Below are 17,346 nucleotides of genomic sequence, written 5' to 3'. Positions count from 1 at the left end.
TAAGAGTAGTTCAAAATACAAAGATGAGAGTGTGTGTTGTGTGTCAGAGGAGCCTGGTTTGATGTTGATGATAATGTGTTTTCTTGTATGCCGAATGAGCCAGAGATTGTTGCTGTGGGGGAGGCGCTGATTCTGGAAGTGGGCTGCTCATTCGACTGTTAGATAGGAGCAGGCTTTTGCAGACATGCTCCTAAAATACCAGCCTCTCATATCACTCCTACACAACCTGGGATAAAGATGCAGGTTGGTGGCACTGATATTTGGCAGTCTCAGCCACGTACATAGGCTTACTGTACATGGTCTCCAGACTGCAGGCCTTCCTAAGACCAGAGCAAGGCAGTTGCCTCAGTACTGCTCTCTTTAGGCGGTTACGGGCAGCCTAGCTGTGTGGTGGAGAAGGTTATTTTTGTTCCTGTGAGTCTTCTTGTGTCAACGGCCCTTGAAATAAAGTATTTAAATTGTGTGTGTGTGTGTACTCTACCTGTGCGAGTTCATAGTATCCGGCGGAGCAGGCGAGGCAGAGCAGACTCTCTCCCTCCTCCGTGTGTTCGTTGACGCTCCGCCCCTCATCCAGCAGCTTCCTCACGGCATTGACATCCCCGTCCGAGCACGCCTCCGCCAAGCTACGGCTGAAAATAACCAGACTGCTACAATTACTGGGACTGTGGCTGCACAGGGCAAATCAACAGCAGGTCAGAAAACAAGGTTACAGAGCGCTGTCACAATTCACACCTAAAACAAAAAGGCCTCACTCAGAGCTGTACATGCATTTCATGAACTGCATTTGGCTCAATATGGGGCCTTAAAGTGTTTCAGTAAAACAGTATAAGATTGATTTAATTTGTGACAACAAGGCTATTCAGAGTCCGAGCACAGTTACGTATTCATCTAAGGAATTGTCAACTGTTCACTAAGAGGGAAAACACTAACTTGAAGAAAGCACAAAGGAAACATATGGCCTAAAGAACATCTTTCTACTGGTGTGAGAATAAGGTGTGATGCACCTTTGTGGTATGAGACTACTAGAGCAGAAGAGATACATACTTGTCTGCCTGGCTGGTGTTGAGTGTGTTTTCAGCCCTCATGCGTGTGAGAGCAGCCGCAGCCTCATCCAGCGCACAGCTCACGGACGACGTCAAGCGGCGTAGCACCTCTGGATCTGCAAAGGCTTTACCATCGGCAGTGGACAGTTTACCAATGCCTTCATAGGCACAGGGCCGTGCATCGAGGGTCACCAGCATTCACAGCACAGCCGCAGTGACCACAAACGCATCCACAGTTAGTGCCGGGCCAAATAAAAACACACACAAAACAGGCATAGGTTAGCCCATGTTCCAACCATGCAACATGTTCAAAGACACAGTGCAAAGAACACATTCTGTCTGTATTATCAAGTGCTGAACAGTGTTGAGGAGTTTTTAAACCTAGAGGCGCGAGACTTCCGGGAACGCTTGCGAAACAAACAAGGCAGATCAGGCCAGGGTTTGGGGTTTGAGAAGTCAATGAGAAGTGAAACATTATTCCTTAGTTGTTCATTTTCTCGAAATCTAAAAGGCACAACCTAGATTTGAGCCAATGTCTTAAGTAGTGGAACATGTTATGTTTCATTCTCATCAAAAACAGCTTTGTATCGAAGGTGTGCCTTTGATTTGATGGCCTGCATATCTGCAGTTCGGAGTGAGATGACCGTTAGACCCAATGGCGTGTTTCTGCGCATGAGCTTAGCTTGCCAACATCGACATGACATCGCCTACAAGTGTGATCTGGGATTTCTATTGGAGAAATAGCTTCTGATAATATCAATTGGGGAAACTGAACACATGACTAAGAGTGTGCATACACCTAATCAACGGAACAGAGCCTGGTGATCAGCCAACGTTGAGGCTTAACAGAAGAATGAGCCCAATATTGCCTATGGTATGCAAAAACCACTGCACGTGCCACGTGGTTGGTTACACAGATGTGCAGCAGTTCAGACACGCACACCACACAGAGAGGAACTGACAAAAACACAGGAACAAACAATCACTAAGACACATACACACAGACACACAAAGATAGGCAGGAGGCAGACACACGTACGGAAACAACAGAGTCTACTAAAGGCCAGTGCTGAGTCATGATGGGAGCTGTTGCTGCTGTATGGAAATCCATTGTTCATGTTAATCTCCCCCGTGGTGTCCCAGAGAGCCTAGCTACCTCTCATCTCATGGGCTGGGCTAGCCTGTACCAGCTCGCCATGCACTGACTGACTGGCTGGCTTGCTGGGGACCAGCTAATGTGCTAACCGTCTGCACACCACAGCTTCATGCACATCAAATCAGACCAATTAACTTCTTTAATTGTTCCAGAAAGCTTTTCTTTCTCTAAATGACTGTGGCTCTATACTGACAGACCATGGTTAAGTGCTTTGATGGTCTGATTCAGCTTAGCTCAACTGAGGCCAGAGAGAGACAGTTGTGACCAGTCTGATAATTACCTTGTGACACTTAGCCTGTGAGCACCCTGCAGTCAACTTTTATTTATTTATTTGATTTAACTAGGCATTTCAGTTAAGAACAAATTCTTATTCACAATGACGGCATAGGATCAGTGGGTTAACTGCCTTGTTCAGGGGCACAACGAGAGATTTTTACCTTGTCAGCTCTGGGATTCGATCCAGCAACTTTTCGGTTACTGGCCCAACGCTCTAACCACTAGGCTACCTGCCGCCCCAACTTTACTGTAATATCATCATTTCGATTTTTTTTCCCAAGGTGAACTACAGAACCCACAACACAACCGGATGCAAAGCATAGTAAAAAAGAAAACGCAGGGGTTTATGTTGTAGCAGAGAATCTTGTTTTGGTGTCGAGCACTAGTGTTTGTGATGTTGGTATTTCTCCCTGGCAGCGTGCCAACTCCACACACCTACAGGGTCATGTCCCAACAGTGGCAGGAACAGAAACGAGCACCAGACACAGGCCTACTAACTAAATTGCAGCAAAATTGTAGGCTTAAATTTATACTCTATTGGGCGGAGATTCAAGCGGGTTTCGGCATTCAAACAAATCAAAGAAGACCAGCAGTCCTATTCAATAACAAGAATACGACTGGGCAGCCTTACCATGCAACGGTGTTGTAATTTAACATGTCTTCAAATGCATAGTGGGCATGGCAGAGGGCGAAATGTGGGCAGGTCTGAAAACAGGGGCATTCATAAAACTAGGTGAAGGAGTCAGATCGTGGTGCTACTATGCCAGGGTTTCCGTTAGGAAAATGCGGCACCGGACAATGTGTCTGGAAGGATTTTAATTTACTGGCCATTTGAGAAATTTACCGGACCCATATGCATTGGGTGCGTAACCCATTACGACTTCCAACCACAGTGCTCAGAATGACAGAAATCATATTAAGATCATGGTAATTCATCTTAACAGAACATGCAACTCCTGTAATGAAGCAGCCAAATAAAACGTCATGCAATTAGCGGGAAATACGGTTCTAAACGGCACACCTGATACGAGCAGTTCCATATGTGACAGACGAAGATCTCTGTTAGAAACGAGGGGGAATCTAAAGATGCAACAACTGGGATGGGTTGTTAATATGACTAGGATTGGGCCTTTGGTTTCAGGACAGAAAAAGACAGCTGATATGAAACAGCTTAAATAGCGATTGCTTTAATTACTGTTGAGCAATGACTTGGGATGTATAAATGCTATTTTCACTCCAGCAGCAGCTCTAGCGCTATCTGACAAGTGATATTCCACAGGCTCTGTATGCTGTGCGATGATTGAGATACATTACCTCTACCGAATACATACAGCCCAATTTAATTCCACTAAATGTTTTAAATGAACCTATAGACCGATAAGCATGGCGGACAAATGCATTTACATCGACTGATATTTCCATCAATGAATAAAAAGCATTATTTTGCGAAGGGATCGTTTTTTTTATCCCGGTCAATTTGGCCGGCAACAATTCTATCTAATCTGCTTTTCCGTTCGGGGGGGGGGGGGTCAAAAGCCAGCAATAGCCCTGTACTATACGTACCGGCTGCTTCTAACAGAGCCTCCAGCCTGGCTTGTGTTTCTGGGTCCACTGTTCTGAGGTCAGCTCCTTCAGCAGCGCTGGACAGGAGCAGCTCCGACGCAGTCTTTAGCATGGGGTTGTCCAGGTCTTCCTGGTCTAATATGAAGGACTCCACCTAGAGACAAGGAGAAACACAAGAGATAGTCAGGACAGGAGGGATGGCTGATGCTCATTTTGCCCTATACAATTGCTGGGAGAAACCCATCGCCTCAATTAAACATAGTTATTACAATAGTGATTCCTATCATACAGTATTGTATGATCTTATGACCACTGGAAATAAAATGTAAAAAATGCTTCTGCATATTCTGAGGAAGGTATGGGCAGGTCCATTTCATGATTACACAGGCAGGTATAGTCTAGTAATTGGCACGAGGGCACCAGTAAAAAGAATCCCCAAGCTCCACCCCCTCGAGCATGTTGCCTGGAGACGGAGCAGTACAGTGCTTAGGACCTGAGCCTTGGTGGAATTACATGAACTGATCAGCGCGTTTCCTCTCCCCTCCCTGCGACCTTGACCTCCATACACCTGCCTAACGGCCATCAGGGCAGGACATCCTGCACTGGACATGACACCCAGCAGGCTGGCTCTGTCCATCTGTCATTTCATGGTCTACAGGGGAGGGCAGAGCCAACACATCCCAGCCATCACGGTCACCATTCAGTGACACAGCTGTGTGTTGGATCACGCGAATACCAGCAGACTGAAAGCCGCTCATGTAGCACAAATCGGTTTACTCACACAAACACACCCAATCGTACACTATCCCTACAATGTTCTTTACAGACTGGACAACCGACAACTCCATGATATACTGCATGATATCAACAAGCATCCCTGGTGCAAAGGGACCTGAAAAGCAGAGGTCAAAAGAAATGACCCAATGAATGGAACCGAGTTGGAAGGAGAGAAGGTTCACATTTTTCTTTCACGAATGGCGCTCTCAGAGAAAAATGATCAAACTGGTGAATATAATTGAAACCATACTGGGGTATTTCTCACTGCTGAGGCTGCGGCAGAGCTGGAACTGTTGTGCTCTGTGCTTCAACTCAGGGAAGCATCTGTCTCAGGGGGTGTGTCTGAACAAGAGCACAGGACAAGAGACCACGTCCAAAAAAGTGACTCATTACCTCGTCCATGCATGTCTGTCTGCGCAAGTGTGTAAGAGAGAGACACTGATGCAGGGAGCGGCAGAGAGATGGAGCCTGTAAATGATCTTACATTACGTTATCTTATATTACACTTAGTCTGCAAGGAAATTGCGGGTAATGGGCGCTGGTAAGGAGAAACTCAATCACAGAATGCTGAGTTAAATAGAAGACGATTAATAATTGTCAAGAAACATGACATCATTGCTCCCAACAATCTGGCTAAGCTTCCTTGGTCAAATCCCTCTTCTGCAAAATGATCCTGCACTTCTGAGAACCTCTCTCAGCCGGAGCACAATGAGGAAAAACAACATTGTCACATTCAATGACATTCCAACAATAAACTCATGTTTGCTAAGGTTATTAGTTACAATAATTTCTAAGATGGTAGAATAACAAAAAAAGGTCTAAATATTGGCATCATTCCCACACAATCAATCTATTGTGTACACTATTTTGCCAAATGCATAATGTTAAGCTCGAGCATTAACCAGTACTTACATATGCCATCTAATATCTGACTTGCCACCATGTGAACCTTATGACAATGAAAAACAAAAAGTACTGCGCACAAGAGATTGCCTGCAAGTCAGTGGCCACAAAAACATACACATAACTTGTAGTGACTTGTAGCCTGTAGTGATAACCTACAGTTGTACACAACACTGGTCCTTTCTGTAATTAAAAGTTTCCTGTCCAATAGTCTAGTCGACCCCTGACCATCAGACACACACTGACAATACAGTACAGTGCTGAGCTGCTACAGTACTCAAAGTAAGTAGCCTTGCACGAGTGGTGGCTTTTGCGAGCAGCAGCAGCTCATAGGAGCAGGAGCCTGACCAGAACTGGTACAGACCCGAGCAGTAGTTGCAGTCAGTAGTTTGTCAGTTTCTGTAGCTTGAGTCAGCTTGATGTACAAGTACACCCCCTGGAAAGGACAAAATAATGGAGTTAAAGCCCTGCAACAGACTATCTTGTTAATGCCAAGTGCCAAGCAGAGAGACGCTCGCACTGGGTGCCATATTTACAGTCTTTGGTAAGACTCGGCCAGGGATCGAAGTCCCAACCTTCAAATCTCAGGGCGGACACTAACATGGTCCAGTACTCGAACCTTCAACGCAAATCAAATCAAATTTTATTTGTCACAGACATGGTTAGCAGATGATAATGCGAGTGTAGCGAAATGCTTGTGCTTCTATTATGTTCTAAATGTGTGTGCATACTTATTTTCCACCATAATTTGTAAATAAATTCAGAAAAAAATCCTACTATGTGATTTTCTGGATTTTTTTTCTCATTTTGTCTGTCATAGTTGAAGTGTACCTATGATGAAAATTACATATTTTTAAGTGGGAGAACTTGCACAATTGGTGGCTGACTAATACTTTTTTGCCCTACTGTATATTTCAGTTTAACCATAATATTTGTTGTAATATTTGTTCTGTCTTTTCTGGTGGACTAAACTGAAATTGCAACCAACGTTCAATGGCTTGTTTCACAAATAACGATATTTTGGAGATTACATTTTCAAATAACCGAAAGTGAACAGTTGAAAAGTGAAAAAGGCCATTCGTGAACATGGAGTGAGACATTTTACTAATCTGGAAGAGAACCAGTTCGGATTTAAGTATAACTTTTGTATGACTGACACATTTTAGTGAGAGGTCTAATGCTTTAAAATTGAATCATTTCTGCCCTCCAAATTCATATTCATTATATAAAATAGGCATGTCTTAATTTTGTCTTGCTGTTCCAAATTAAATTGAATATTTTTGGCTCGTATAATATTTTTTTTTAAAAGCAGCTAGGTGTAGACAGGACCATAAGCAAATAGGTAAACTGGGATATGACTAAAGAGTTAACTTCTTATGGCTGGGGGGCAGTATTGAGTAGCTTGGATGAATAAGTTGCCCAAACTAAACGGCCTGCTCCTCAGTCTCAGTTGCTAATATATGCATATTATTATTAGTATTGGATAGAAAACACTAAAGTGTCCAAAACTGTCAAAATATTGTCTGTGAGTGTCACAGAACTGATATTGCAGGCGAAACCCAGAGGGAAATCAAACCAGTAAGGGCTTCAATTTTGAAAATTACATGTTCCATAGCCTGTCTTTGCTCCATTTAAAGGGATATCAACCAGATTCCTTTTCCTATCGCTTCGTCAAGGTGTCAGTCTTGAGACATAGTTTCAGGCTTTTATTTTGAAAAATGAGCGAGAAAGATAACATTGCGTCATTGTATGGCCTGGCCGGGTGCCAGCAGCGTTTTGTATGCATAACAGAGTTTGGGTAGCCATTGCCTTTCCCTCTGACTGAAAAAGACAGTTGCGGTTGATATATTAACGATTGTATATTTTAAAAACAACCTGAGGATTGATTATAAAAAACATTTGACATGTTTCTGTGGACATTACGGATTTTTCTGCGTTGTCGTGACCGCTCTTTCCTGTGGATTTCTGAACATAACACGCCAAACAAACTGAGGTATTTTGGATATAAAAAATATCTTTATGGAACAAAAGGAACATTTGTGTAACTGGGAGTCTCGTGAGTGAAAACATCCGAAGATTCATCAAAGGTAAATTATTAATTTGATTGCTTTTCTGATTTTTCTGACCATGCTACTTGATGCTAGGTGTACATAATGTTTTGTTGAGAGATCGATAAACGTACAAATGCTTGGATTGTTTTCACTGTAAAGCATATTTTCAAAATCTGACATGACAGGTGGATTAACAAAAGGCTAAGCTGTGTTTTGCTATATTGCACTTGTGATTTCATGAATATAAATATTTTTGGTAATATTATTTGAATGTGGCGCTATGCATTTCAGCAGTTGTTGATGACAATTATCCCGTTAACGGGATGGCAGCCATAAGAATTTAATCAGGGTGACTTAATCCACAAATAGACAGGTACAGTGCCTTGCGAAAGTATTCGGCCCCCTTGAACTTTGCGACCTTTTGCCACATTTCAGGCTTCAAACATAAAGATATAAAAATGTATTTTTTTGTGAAGAATCAACAACAAGTGGGACACAATCATGAAGTGGAACAACATTTATTGGATATTTCAAGCTTTTTTAACAAATCAAAAACTGAAAAATTGGGCGTGCAAAATTATTCAGCCCCTTTACTTTCAGTGCAGCAAACTCTCTCCAGAAGTTCAGTGAGGATCTCTGAATGATCCAATGTTGACCTAAATAACTAATGATGATAAATACAATCCACCTGTGTGTAATCAAGTCTCCGTATAAATGCACCTGCACTGTGATAGTCTCAGAGGTCCGTTAAAAGCGCAGAGAGCATCATGAAGAACAAGGAACACGCCAGGCAGGTCCGAGATACTGTTGTGAAGAAGTTTAAAGCCGGATTTGGATACAAAAAGATTTCCCAAGCTTTAAACATCCCAAGGAGCACTGTGCAAGCGATAATATTGAAATGGAAGGAGTATCAGACCACTGCAAATCTACCAAGACCTGGCCGTCCCTCTAAACTTTCAGCTCATACAAGGAGAAGACTGATCAGAGATGCAGCCAAGAGGCCCATGATCACTCTGGATGAACTACAGAGATCTACAGCTGAGGTGGGAGACTCTGTCCATAGGACAACAATCAGTTGTATATTGCACAAATCTGGCCTTTATGGAAGAGTGGCAAGAAGAAAGCCATTTCTTAAAGATATCCATAAAAAGTGTTGTTTAAAGTTTGCCACAAGCCAACTGGGAGACCCACCAAACATGTGGAAGAAGGTGCTCTGGTCAGATGAAACCAAAATTGAACTTTTTGGCAACAATGCAAAACGTTATGTTTGGCGTAAAAGCAACACAGCTGAACACACCATCCCCACTGTCAAACATGGTGGTGGCAGCATCATGGTTTGGGTCTGCTTTTCTTCAGCAGGGACAGGGAAGATGGTTAAAATTGATGGGAAGATGGATGGAGCCAAATACAGGACCATTCTGGAAAAAAACCTGATGGAGTCTGCAAAAGACCTGAGACTGGGAAGGAAATTTGTCTTCCAACAAGACAATGATCCAAAACATAAAGCAAAATCTACAATGGAATGGTTCAATAATAAACATATCCAGGTGTTAGAATGGCCAAGTCAAAGTCCAGACCTGAATCCAATCGAGAATCTGTGGAAAGAACTGAAAACTGCTGTTCACAAATGCTCTCCATCCAACCTCAGTGAGCTCGAGCTGTTTTGCAAGGAGGAATGGGAAAAAATGTCAGTCTCTCGATATGCAAAACTGATAGCGACATACCCCAAGCGACTTACAGCTGTAATCGCAGCAAAAGGTGGCGCTACAAAGTATTAACTTAAGGGGGCTGAATAATTTTGCACGCCCAATTTTTCAGTTTTTGATTTGTTAAAAAAGTTTGAAATATCCAATAAATGTCGTTCCACTTCATGATTGTGTCCCACTTGTTGATTCGTCACAAAAAAATACAGTTTTATATCTTTATGTTTGAAGCCTGAAATGTGGCAAAAGGTCGCAAAGTTCAAGGGGGCCGAATACTTTCACAAGGCACTGTATATATCGAAAAATAAAAATTGAATAATAGTAAAACATTTCATATAAATAAATTGGCTGATTAATCGGGGGTCTCAGTTCATCGCGCAAACAGGAATAAATCTCCCTCCGGGAAGAAGGGGGGGGTGTATGTTTTATGATTAACGACGTATGGTGTAATTGAGATAACACACAGGAACTCAAGTCCTTTTGTTCACCTGACCTAGAATACCTCAATCAAATCCCAACTGTATTACCTCCCAAGAGAATTCTCTTTGGTTATAGTCACAGCCGTGTGTATCTCCCCCCCCCCAAGCCGATACTCCGAAGGCCCTCAAAGAACTTCACTAAACTTTATGCCCACTGGAACCCACATATCCTGAGGCCACATTTATTGTAGCTGGGGATTTTAACAAAGCAAACGAGGAAAAGAATGCCGAAATTCTATCAACACATTGACTGTAGTTCTCACGCTGCTAAAACATTCAACCACTGCTACTCCAACTTCTGGGATGCCTACAAGGCCCTCCCCCGCCCTCCCTTCGGCAAATCTGAGCACAACTCCATTTGGTTCCTCCCTTCCTATTAGGCAGAAACTCAAACAAAAAGAACCCGTGCTTAGGACAATTCAACGCTGGTCTGACCAATCGGAATCCACTCTTCAACTCTTATATACTGATACGGTGACTAAGATAATCTGGAAGTGACTTTTGAAACCTACCCTAACCAGAAACCGTGGATAGATGGCAGCACTCGCTCAAAACTGAAAGAGCGAACCATTAAATTTAACCGAGCAAGACTGGGAATGTGGCAGAATACAAACAGTGTCGTTATTTCCTCCGTAAGGGCAATCAATCAAACAGTCAAAACGTCCGTATAGAGACAAAGTGGAGTCGCAATTCAACGTCTCAGACACGAGACGTATGTGGCAGGGTCTACAGACAATCACGGACTACAAAGGGAAAACCAGCCACGTTGCAGACACCGGCATCTTGCTTCCGGACAAGCTAATCACCTTCTTTGCCCGCTTTTAGAATAATACAGTGCCACCAAGGACTGTGGGCGCTCATCAAAGCTGGGACGGAGAGACTGAAAAACAGCTTCTATCTCAAGGCCATCAGACTGTTAAAAGGCCATAACCAGCACATTAGAGGCTGCTATCCTATATACAGACTTGGAATCACTGGCCACTTTAATAATGTTTACATATTTTGCATTACTCATCTCATATTTATATACTGTATCTAAGTCTATGCCACTGACATTGCTCGCCCAAAATGTATTATATTCTTAATTCCATTCCTTTAGGTGTGTGTATTGTTGTGAAATTGTTAGATATTACTGCACTGTTAGAGCTAGAAACACAAGCATTTCGCTACACCCGCAATAACATCTACTAAGTACGTGTATGTGACAAGATTTGATTTAGTAAAAGACCATATTATGGCAAGAACAGCTCAAATAAGCAACGAGAAACGACAGTGTGTAAATGGGTGAGAAAAATACATTTTGAATTCAGGCTGTAACACAACATATGGAATAATTCAAGGGGTATGAATACTTTGCACTGTATAGGCCTACTGCTGCATTGGCCTATAGGCTATGAGTTCCATGCGCTCTTTTCTTTAGTCGCCAATGGATCCCAGTATATCAATGTGTCCATATGGCAGAGTCTGGTGATCTAACATTAGTTGATTATAATTTTGATAAAGTTATTATTGAATTTAAACTTTCCACAAAAATGTGCATATAAAAATTATAACTGGCACGCAGAATGGTAGAAATGGCAGGATCAATTGTAAGCTTCCCCAAACTTGAAACTCACATGCCGACTATGAAGTCATAAAATAAATGCCTCTGTTTCCATGGTCGGATTCTGCGAATAGGCTACTTTGAAGCAAGGTAAGACGTGACTTATAATATGAAATAAAACATTCTGGTTTCAAACAATTAAGTATGGTTTCAAATTGCATACTGCCTCCAGCTCACATTGTAAAGTGGTGAGTGATGTGCTTGATAGCCGGTTGCCTGCACTTGAATGGGAGGCTCGCTTCAATAACCAGTTGAGAAAAAAAAAAATTGTTGCTCTTTTCAATTGTGCACCAAAACTGTTTTTAACGCCGATTACATTTAGAATTGTTGCACAATAAATTGGCTTATAAAATCACATTTTACTCCAGCAGCAATCAGCTGAGGTTTGAGCAGGAGAAATACCGCTCAAAACAGGATCTGTATGCTGAGAGCGTGCGACAGTTGTGTTGGATAACTAACGAAAATGCACACAAAATAAAAATTATACAATAGTCCGATAAGCATGACAGTCAAATGTATTTCCATCAACTGGTATTTTCATCAATGACTAAAAAACATTATTTTATTATCACTTATTTTTATACATGACGTCAATTATTGATAGAAACCCTTTAACAGCTGACTAAAAAAATTATTTCTCAAAATGTTTTCCCTGACTAGAAGTCAACGAACCTGCATGAAATATCAAAATACAGAAAAGGAAAATGAGTAAAGTAATTTTGGGTATAAAGTGAGGTCCAAAAATATTTGGACAATGACATTTTTGTTATTTTGGCTCTGTACTCCAGCACTGGATTTGAAATGATACAATGACTGAGCAGGGTCTGACATTAATGATGCCCCGCTGACCTGGGGCCAGTAAAACCATGTGTTGGGCTAGTGGATCTCGTCTGTCACTGTCCCGACAAGACCAGCACTCAGCCCATTTTGACGTATCAGTTTGACATTTACCTGCTCTATTGCAGTCTGCCATTGAAGACTACATGCAGAAAAGTCATGCTATTTGTACTTGAGCAGTATGATTGACCGTTAATTCAACCACTCTCGTCGCAACTCACATCTTTAGCACTCGAGCAGTACATGAATTGATGCATTCACACAGCCCACATGAGCTGTCTAGAGTAAAAAGAAGCACTCAATCCACTTGCTGAGCTTATTTATTATAGGGAAAGTGACTTACAAAAATAAACCTTCAATTCTGAACATACTGTTGATACTGTTGCCCCTAGCCAGATTGATATCTCTTTTGAAATAAACTTTTTAACAACCTATTATGGGATGTTCAAAAAAATTTGACATACCTCAGAAACAAAAGTTCATTGAATGCAATTAATATAATTAAATGTGAAAGAATAATGGTCTTATATTGCTAAATTATATTACACAGCTTTTTAATACATACCATAACCAAACAGCATATATATACACTGCTCAAAAAAATAAAGGGAACACTAAAATAACACATCCTAGATCTGAATGAATGAAATATTCTTATTAAATACTTTTTTCTTTACATAGTTGAATGTGCTGACAACAAAATCACACAAAAATTATCAATGGAAATCAAATTTAACAACCCATGGAGGTCTGGATTTGGAGTCACACTCAAAATTAAAGTGGAAAACCACACTACAGGCTGATCCAACTTTGATGGAATGTCCTTAAAACAAGTCAAAATGAGGCTCAGTAGTGTGTGTGGTCTCCACGTGCCTGTATGACCTCCCTTCAACGCCTGGGCATGCTCCTGATGAGGTGGCGGATGGTCTCCTGAGGGATCTCCTCCCAGACCTGGACTAAAGCATCCGCCAACTCCTGGACAGTCTGTGGTGGATGGAGCGAGACACGATGTCCCAGATGTGCTCAATTGGATTCAGGTCTGGGGAACGGGCGGGCCAGTCCATAGCATCAATACCTTCCTCTTGCAGGAACTGCTGACACACTCCAGCCACATGAGGTCTAGCATTGTCTGGCATTAGGGAGAACCCAGGGCCAACCGCACCAGCATATGGTCTCACCAGGGGTCTGAGGATCTCATCTCGGTACCTAATGGCAGTCAGGCTACCTCTGGCGAGCACATGGAGGGCTGTGCACCCCCCAAAGACATGCCACCCCACACCATGATTGACCCACCGCCAAACCGGTCATGCTGGAGGATGTTGCAGGCAGCAGAACGTTCTCCACGGCGTCTCCAGACTCTGTCACGTGCTCAGTGTGAACCTGCTTTCATCTGTGAAGACCACAGGGCGCCAGTGGCAAATTTGCCAATCTTGGTGTTCTCTGGCAAATGCCAAACGTCCTGCACGGTGTTGGGCTGTAAGCACAACCCCCACCTGTGGACATCGGGCCCTCATACCACCCTCACGGATTCTGTTTCTGACCATTTGAGCAGACACATGCACATTTGTGGCCTGCTGGAGGTCATTTTGCAGGGCTCTGGCAGTGCTCCTCCTTGCACAAAGGAGGAGGTAGCGGTCCTGCTGCTGGGTTGTTGCCCTCCTACGGCCTCCTCCACGTCTCCTGATGTACTGGCCTGTCTCCTGGTAGCGCCTCCATGCTCTGGACACTACGCTGACAGACACAGCAAACCTCCTTGCCACAGCTCGCATTGATGTGCCATCCTGGATGAGCTGCACTACCTGAGCCACTTGTGTGGGTTGTAGACTCCATCTCATGCTACCACTAGAGTGAAAGCACCGCCAGCAATCAAAAGTGACCAAAACATCAGCCAGGAAGCATAGGAACTAAGAAGTGGTCTGTGGTCCCCACCTGCAGAACCACTCCCTTATTGGGGATGTCTTGCTACTTGCCTATAATTTCCACCTGTTGTCTATTCCATTTGCACAACAGCAAGTGAAATGTATTGTCAATCAGTGTTGCTTCCTAAGTGGACAGTTTGATTTCACAGAAGTGTGATTGACTTGGAGTTACATTGTGTTGTTTAAGTGTTCCCTTTATTTTTTGAGCAGTGTATAAAGCATGTAAACCTAGGCCCTGCATGACCCTAATGTATTTACAAATTACCCCATGTAGAATTTCTGATCCGGCCAGAACATTTTTGGCCAGCTGGCCTGAATGGGCCAGTGAAAAAAAAGTTACCATTGGACCCTGCTATGAGGTTAAAGTGCAGACTGTCAACTTTAATTTGAGAGCATTCATATGGGGTAAACCTTTTAGAAATCACAGCACTTTTTGTACATAGTCCCCGCCATTATAGGGAACCAAAAGTATTAGGACAAATGAACTTGAAGGCCTGTGTATTAAAGTAGTCAAATGTTTAGCATTTGGTCATATATTTCTACCACACAATGACTAAATAAAGCTTGTGACTACAAACTTGTTGGATGCATTTGCTGTTTGTTTTGGTTGTTTCAAATTATTTTGTACCCAATAGAAATGAATGGTAAATAATGTACTGTCATTTTGGAGTCACTTTTATATGAATATAATATGTTTCTAAATTCTTCTACATTAAAGTGGCTGCTACCATGATTACGGACTATCCTGAATTAATTGAGAATAAGGATGAGTAACAAAGTTAGAGGCAAAAAGACCATACCCGCAAGATGCTTACTCCTCACCATTACCAATAACAGGAGAGGTTAGCATTTGATGTGTCCTTGAGCATGGTTCTGACTTGAGGGAGTACAGCTACGACCAGAAGTTACTTTTTCGTAGCATGTTAGGATAATTAACGAGGCAGGTTAGGAAAACAGTTTAGGTTAGCTAAAATGCTCTCCTAACATGCTACGAGAAGCCACTTCCAGTTGTAGCTGTACTCCCTCAAGTCACAACCCTTGAGCAAGTAACTTAACCCTAATTGCTCCAGGGTCACCGTCGATAATGGCTGACCCTGGACGTGACCCCACTCTCCGAGGGTGTCTCATGAAGAGTTGGGATATGCAACAAACAAAATCAAATTAACACATGCGTATAACACTTGTACAAGTGTGAAATAGGTCAAATAAACAGACAAAAGTATTATTAAGTGTACACAAATCAAAAATTCTTGCAATTCTGTAGTTCATTTTTGCTCATCACATGAAAAGGTACCCATTCCAATGTGTGAGTGTGTTGCCTTGAACATACAAATAAATATGTTTTACATTAATTGATCATACATATGAGATTCGTTATTTTAATTACAAAACCTAAACAATAACATGAAAATGGTTAGAGACCAGAATAGGTAGAGAAAATAATTTGCTAACTCTAAAATGTCACGTTTGATTTGATCACTGGGACATTTCTAACCCTTGAAGTTACTGGATGATATGTTGCATCACCACCACCACTCACTGACAGCTCAACATCAAGCTTGTAGCAAACATATCAGGCTGTGTTGAGTTTGGCAAGTGTGCCATCAACCATAGCGAAGTACCTGTAAAAATGTATAAAACTACGTGTTAAGTCATGAGGACTTGTTACTGTAACTACTTAGCGTGCTATTCTGAGAGGAGGGAAAATGTGCCTAGCCAGCTAACGTTAGAACTAAATAGACAACTGGGGTGACAGTGAATAAGCGGATGTATGATTGCATGCCAGTTATTATATCTAACAGGAGCTAGAACGACTTGTCTTCACCTACCTGTTCAAAACAATTGGTTAGTTTGACATAAACAGACTAACAAACGTGTACCTGATCTTAGCTAGCTACATTTCAATAATTTGCTAGCTAGTTAGCTAGCAGTTGATGGCGCTGTGTGTGTACTGCCACAGTACTACGTTAGGCCTAGATCGAAGCCTCCGCCAAAATATTGCTAATATCATGTCAAAAAAACAAAACATGTCGCAAGCTTGCTGGTCAATAGACTTTGCAAACTATCAGCCAACATACAATAAATCTGACTGATACTATTTTAGTTGATAGAAGAAATTAACGAGGGTTAAAAAAAATATCGTCGAAACCAACGGGCTTTTCGTAGGGAACGTTGACTAACATGAATCTTCTTGCCCAGTTTCGCTGGGTTAGCTAGCATGAGTGGCTTACCTCAGACACTTCGTCGTCGCTGCCAGATCCGGGGCCGGAGGAAAGCACCGCGGCCGCAGCGAGTTTGAAATCAAGCCTGTCAGCTGCAGGCCCACCAGCCTCTCCAAATAAGCGGACTTTCTTTCCACCAACACCAATCCCTAGGCCCCCGAGTCTGGCTCCTGGTGTGGTTCCAAGCCCCATTCCAGAGGATCGAGGAGTCACCGAGTCAATCTCGTCCTCGAAGCCGTCCGTCAGCATTGCCGCCCCGGCTACTGCATCCTGCATACTTCTCTTAGTATTTTGTATTCTAATTAACTCAATATTGTCTTAAACTTTCTTTGGGGTTGTTGCTATTTTAGTAATTATGTTTATACTTCAGAAAAATCCAGCAACTCCTGAATCGAGAAGAGAATCTCTTTCCCCCTAGCCATTAACTTTCTAACAACCTAACTACTTTGCTCAAGTTGTTTCTTACCCCGCCTCTATTCAGAATCATGCATATTATTGGTCAGGAAAATATACTACCGACATATGGTTGGATAGAATATGGTTGGATACGGTTTGTCAGAGTAACGCACACGACGTCAAGGTAGGTTTACGAAAAGGCTTTTCTATTTAACGCCTTAAAACGGAATATTTGGGAGACGATTGGACCCTAGCACTGTATTAAAAAGTCCAACTTTCGTGATACGCCAATCATTGCACCTATCAATAATAATAAGTGATTACTTTGTTCCATTTTCATGTCAGTCACTGCTACCAATTAATGCATTTGTCTGTCCACTGTTAATTCAAACTCTCTGAAGCATGACACTTTTAATAG

The 17,346-nt window shown here is 42.3% G+C and overlaps 1 protein-coding gene across 17 annotated transcripts in view; it reads right to left on the bottom strand.

The window, feature by feature from the left end:
- LOC110537815 (ankyrin repeat and KH domain-containing protein 1) overlaps nt 1-17,109 on the bottom strand; it is a 54,940-nt gene extending 37,831 nt beyond the window's left edge. For 8 of the 17 annotated variants that reach the window (XR_016485132.1, XR_016485131.1, XM_021624216.3 and 5 more), the window contains exons 1-4: nt 16,542-17,109; nt 4,039-4,192; nt 1,045-1,201; nt 482-644 (exon numbers count right to left, since the gene is read on the bottom strand). Coding sequence is in view for 15 of the 17 variants with exons in the window: in XM_021624216.3 (XP_021479891.2) it covers nt 482-644; nt 1,045-1,201; nt 4,039-4,192; nt 16,542-16,808 (741 nt within the window). In the remaining 2 variants the exon portion in view is untranslated. The remainder of the gene's footprint in view (nt 1-481; nt 645-1,044; nt 1,202-4,038; nt 4,193-16,541) is intronic. The other 9 variants (XM_021624218.3, XM_090192818.1, XM_090192816.1 and 6 more) reach the window with 3 other exon arrangements.
- Between the last annotated feature and the right edge of the window lie 237 nt (nt 17,110-17,346).

Source organism: Oncorhynchus mykiss, chromosome 12 (assembly GCF_057628025.1).
Source record: "Oncorhynchus mykiss isolate SJ-2025 chromosome 12, ASM5762802v1, whole genome shotgun sequence".
Classification (NCBI taxonomy): Eukaryota; Metazoa; Chordata; class Actinopteri; order Salmoniformes; family Salmonidae; genus Oncorhynchus; species Oncorhynchus mykiss.
This window is presented reverse-complemented; position numbering and strand designations above follow the sequence as displayed.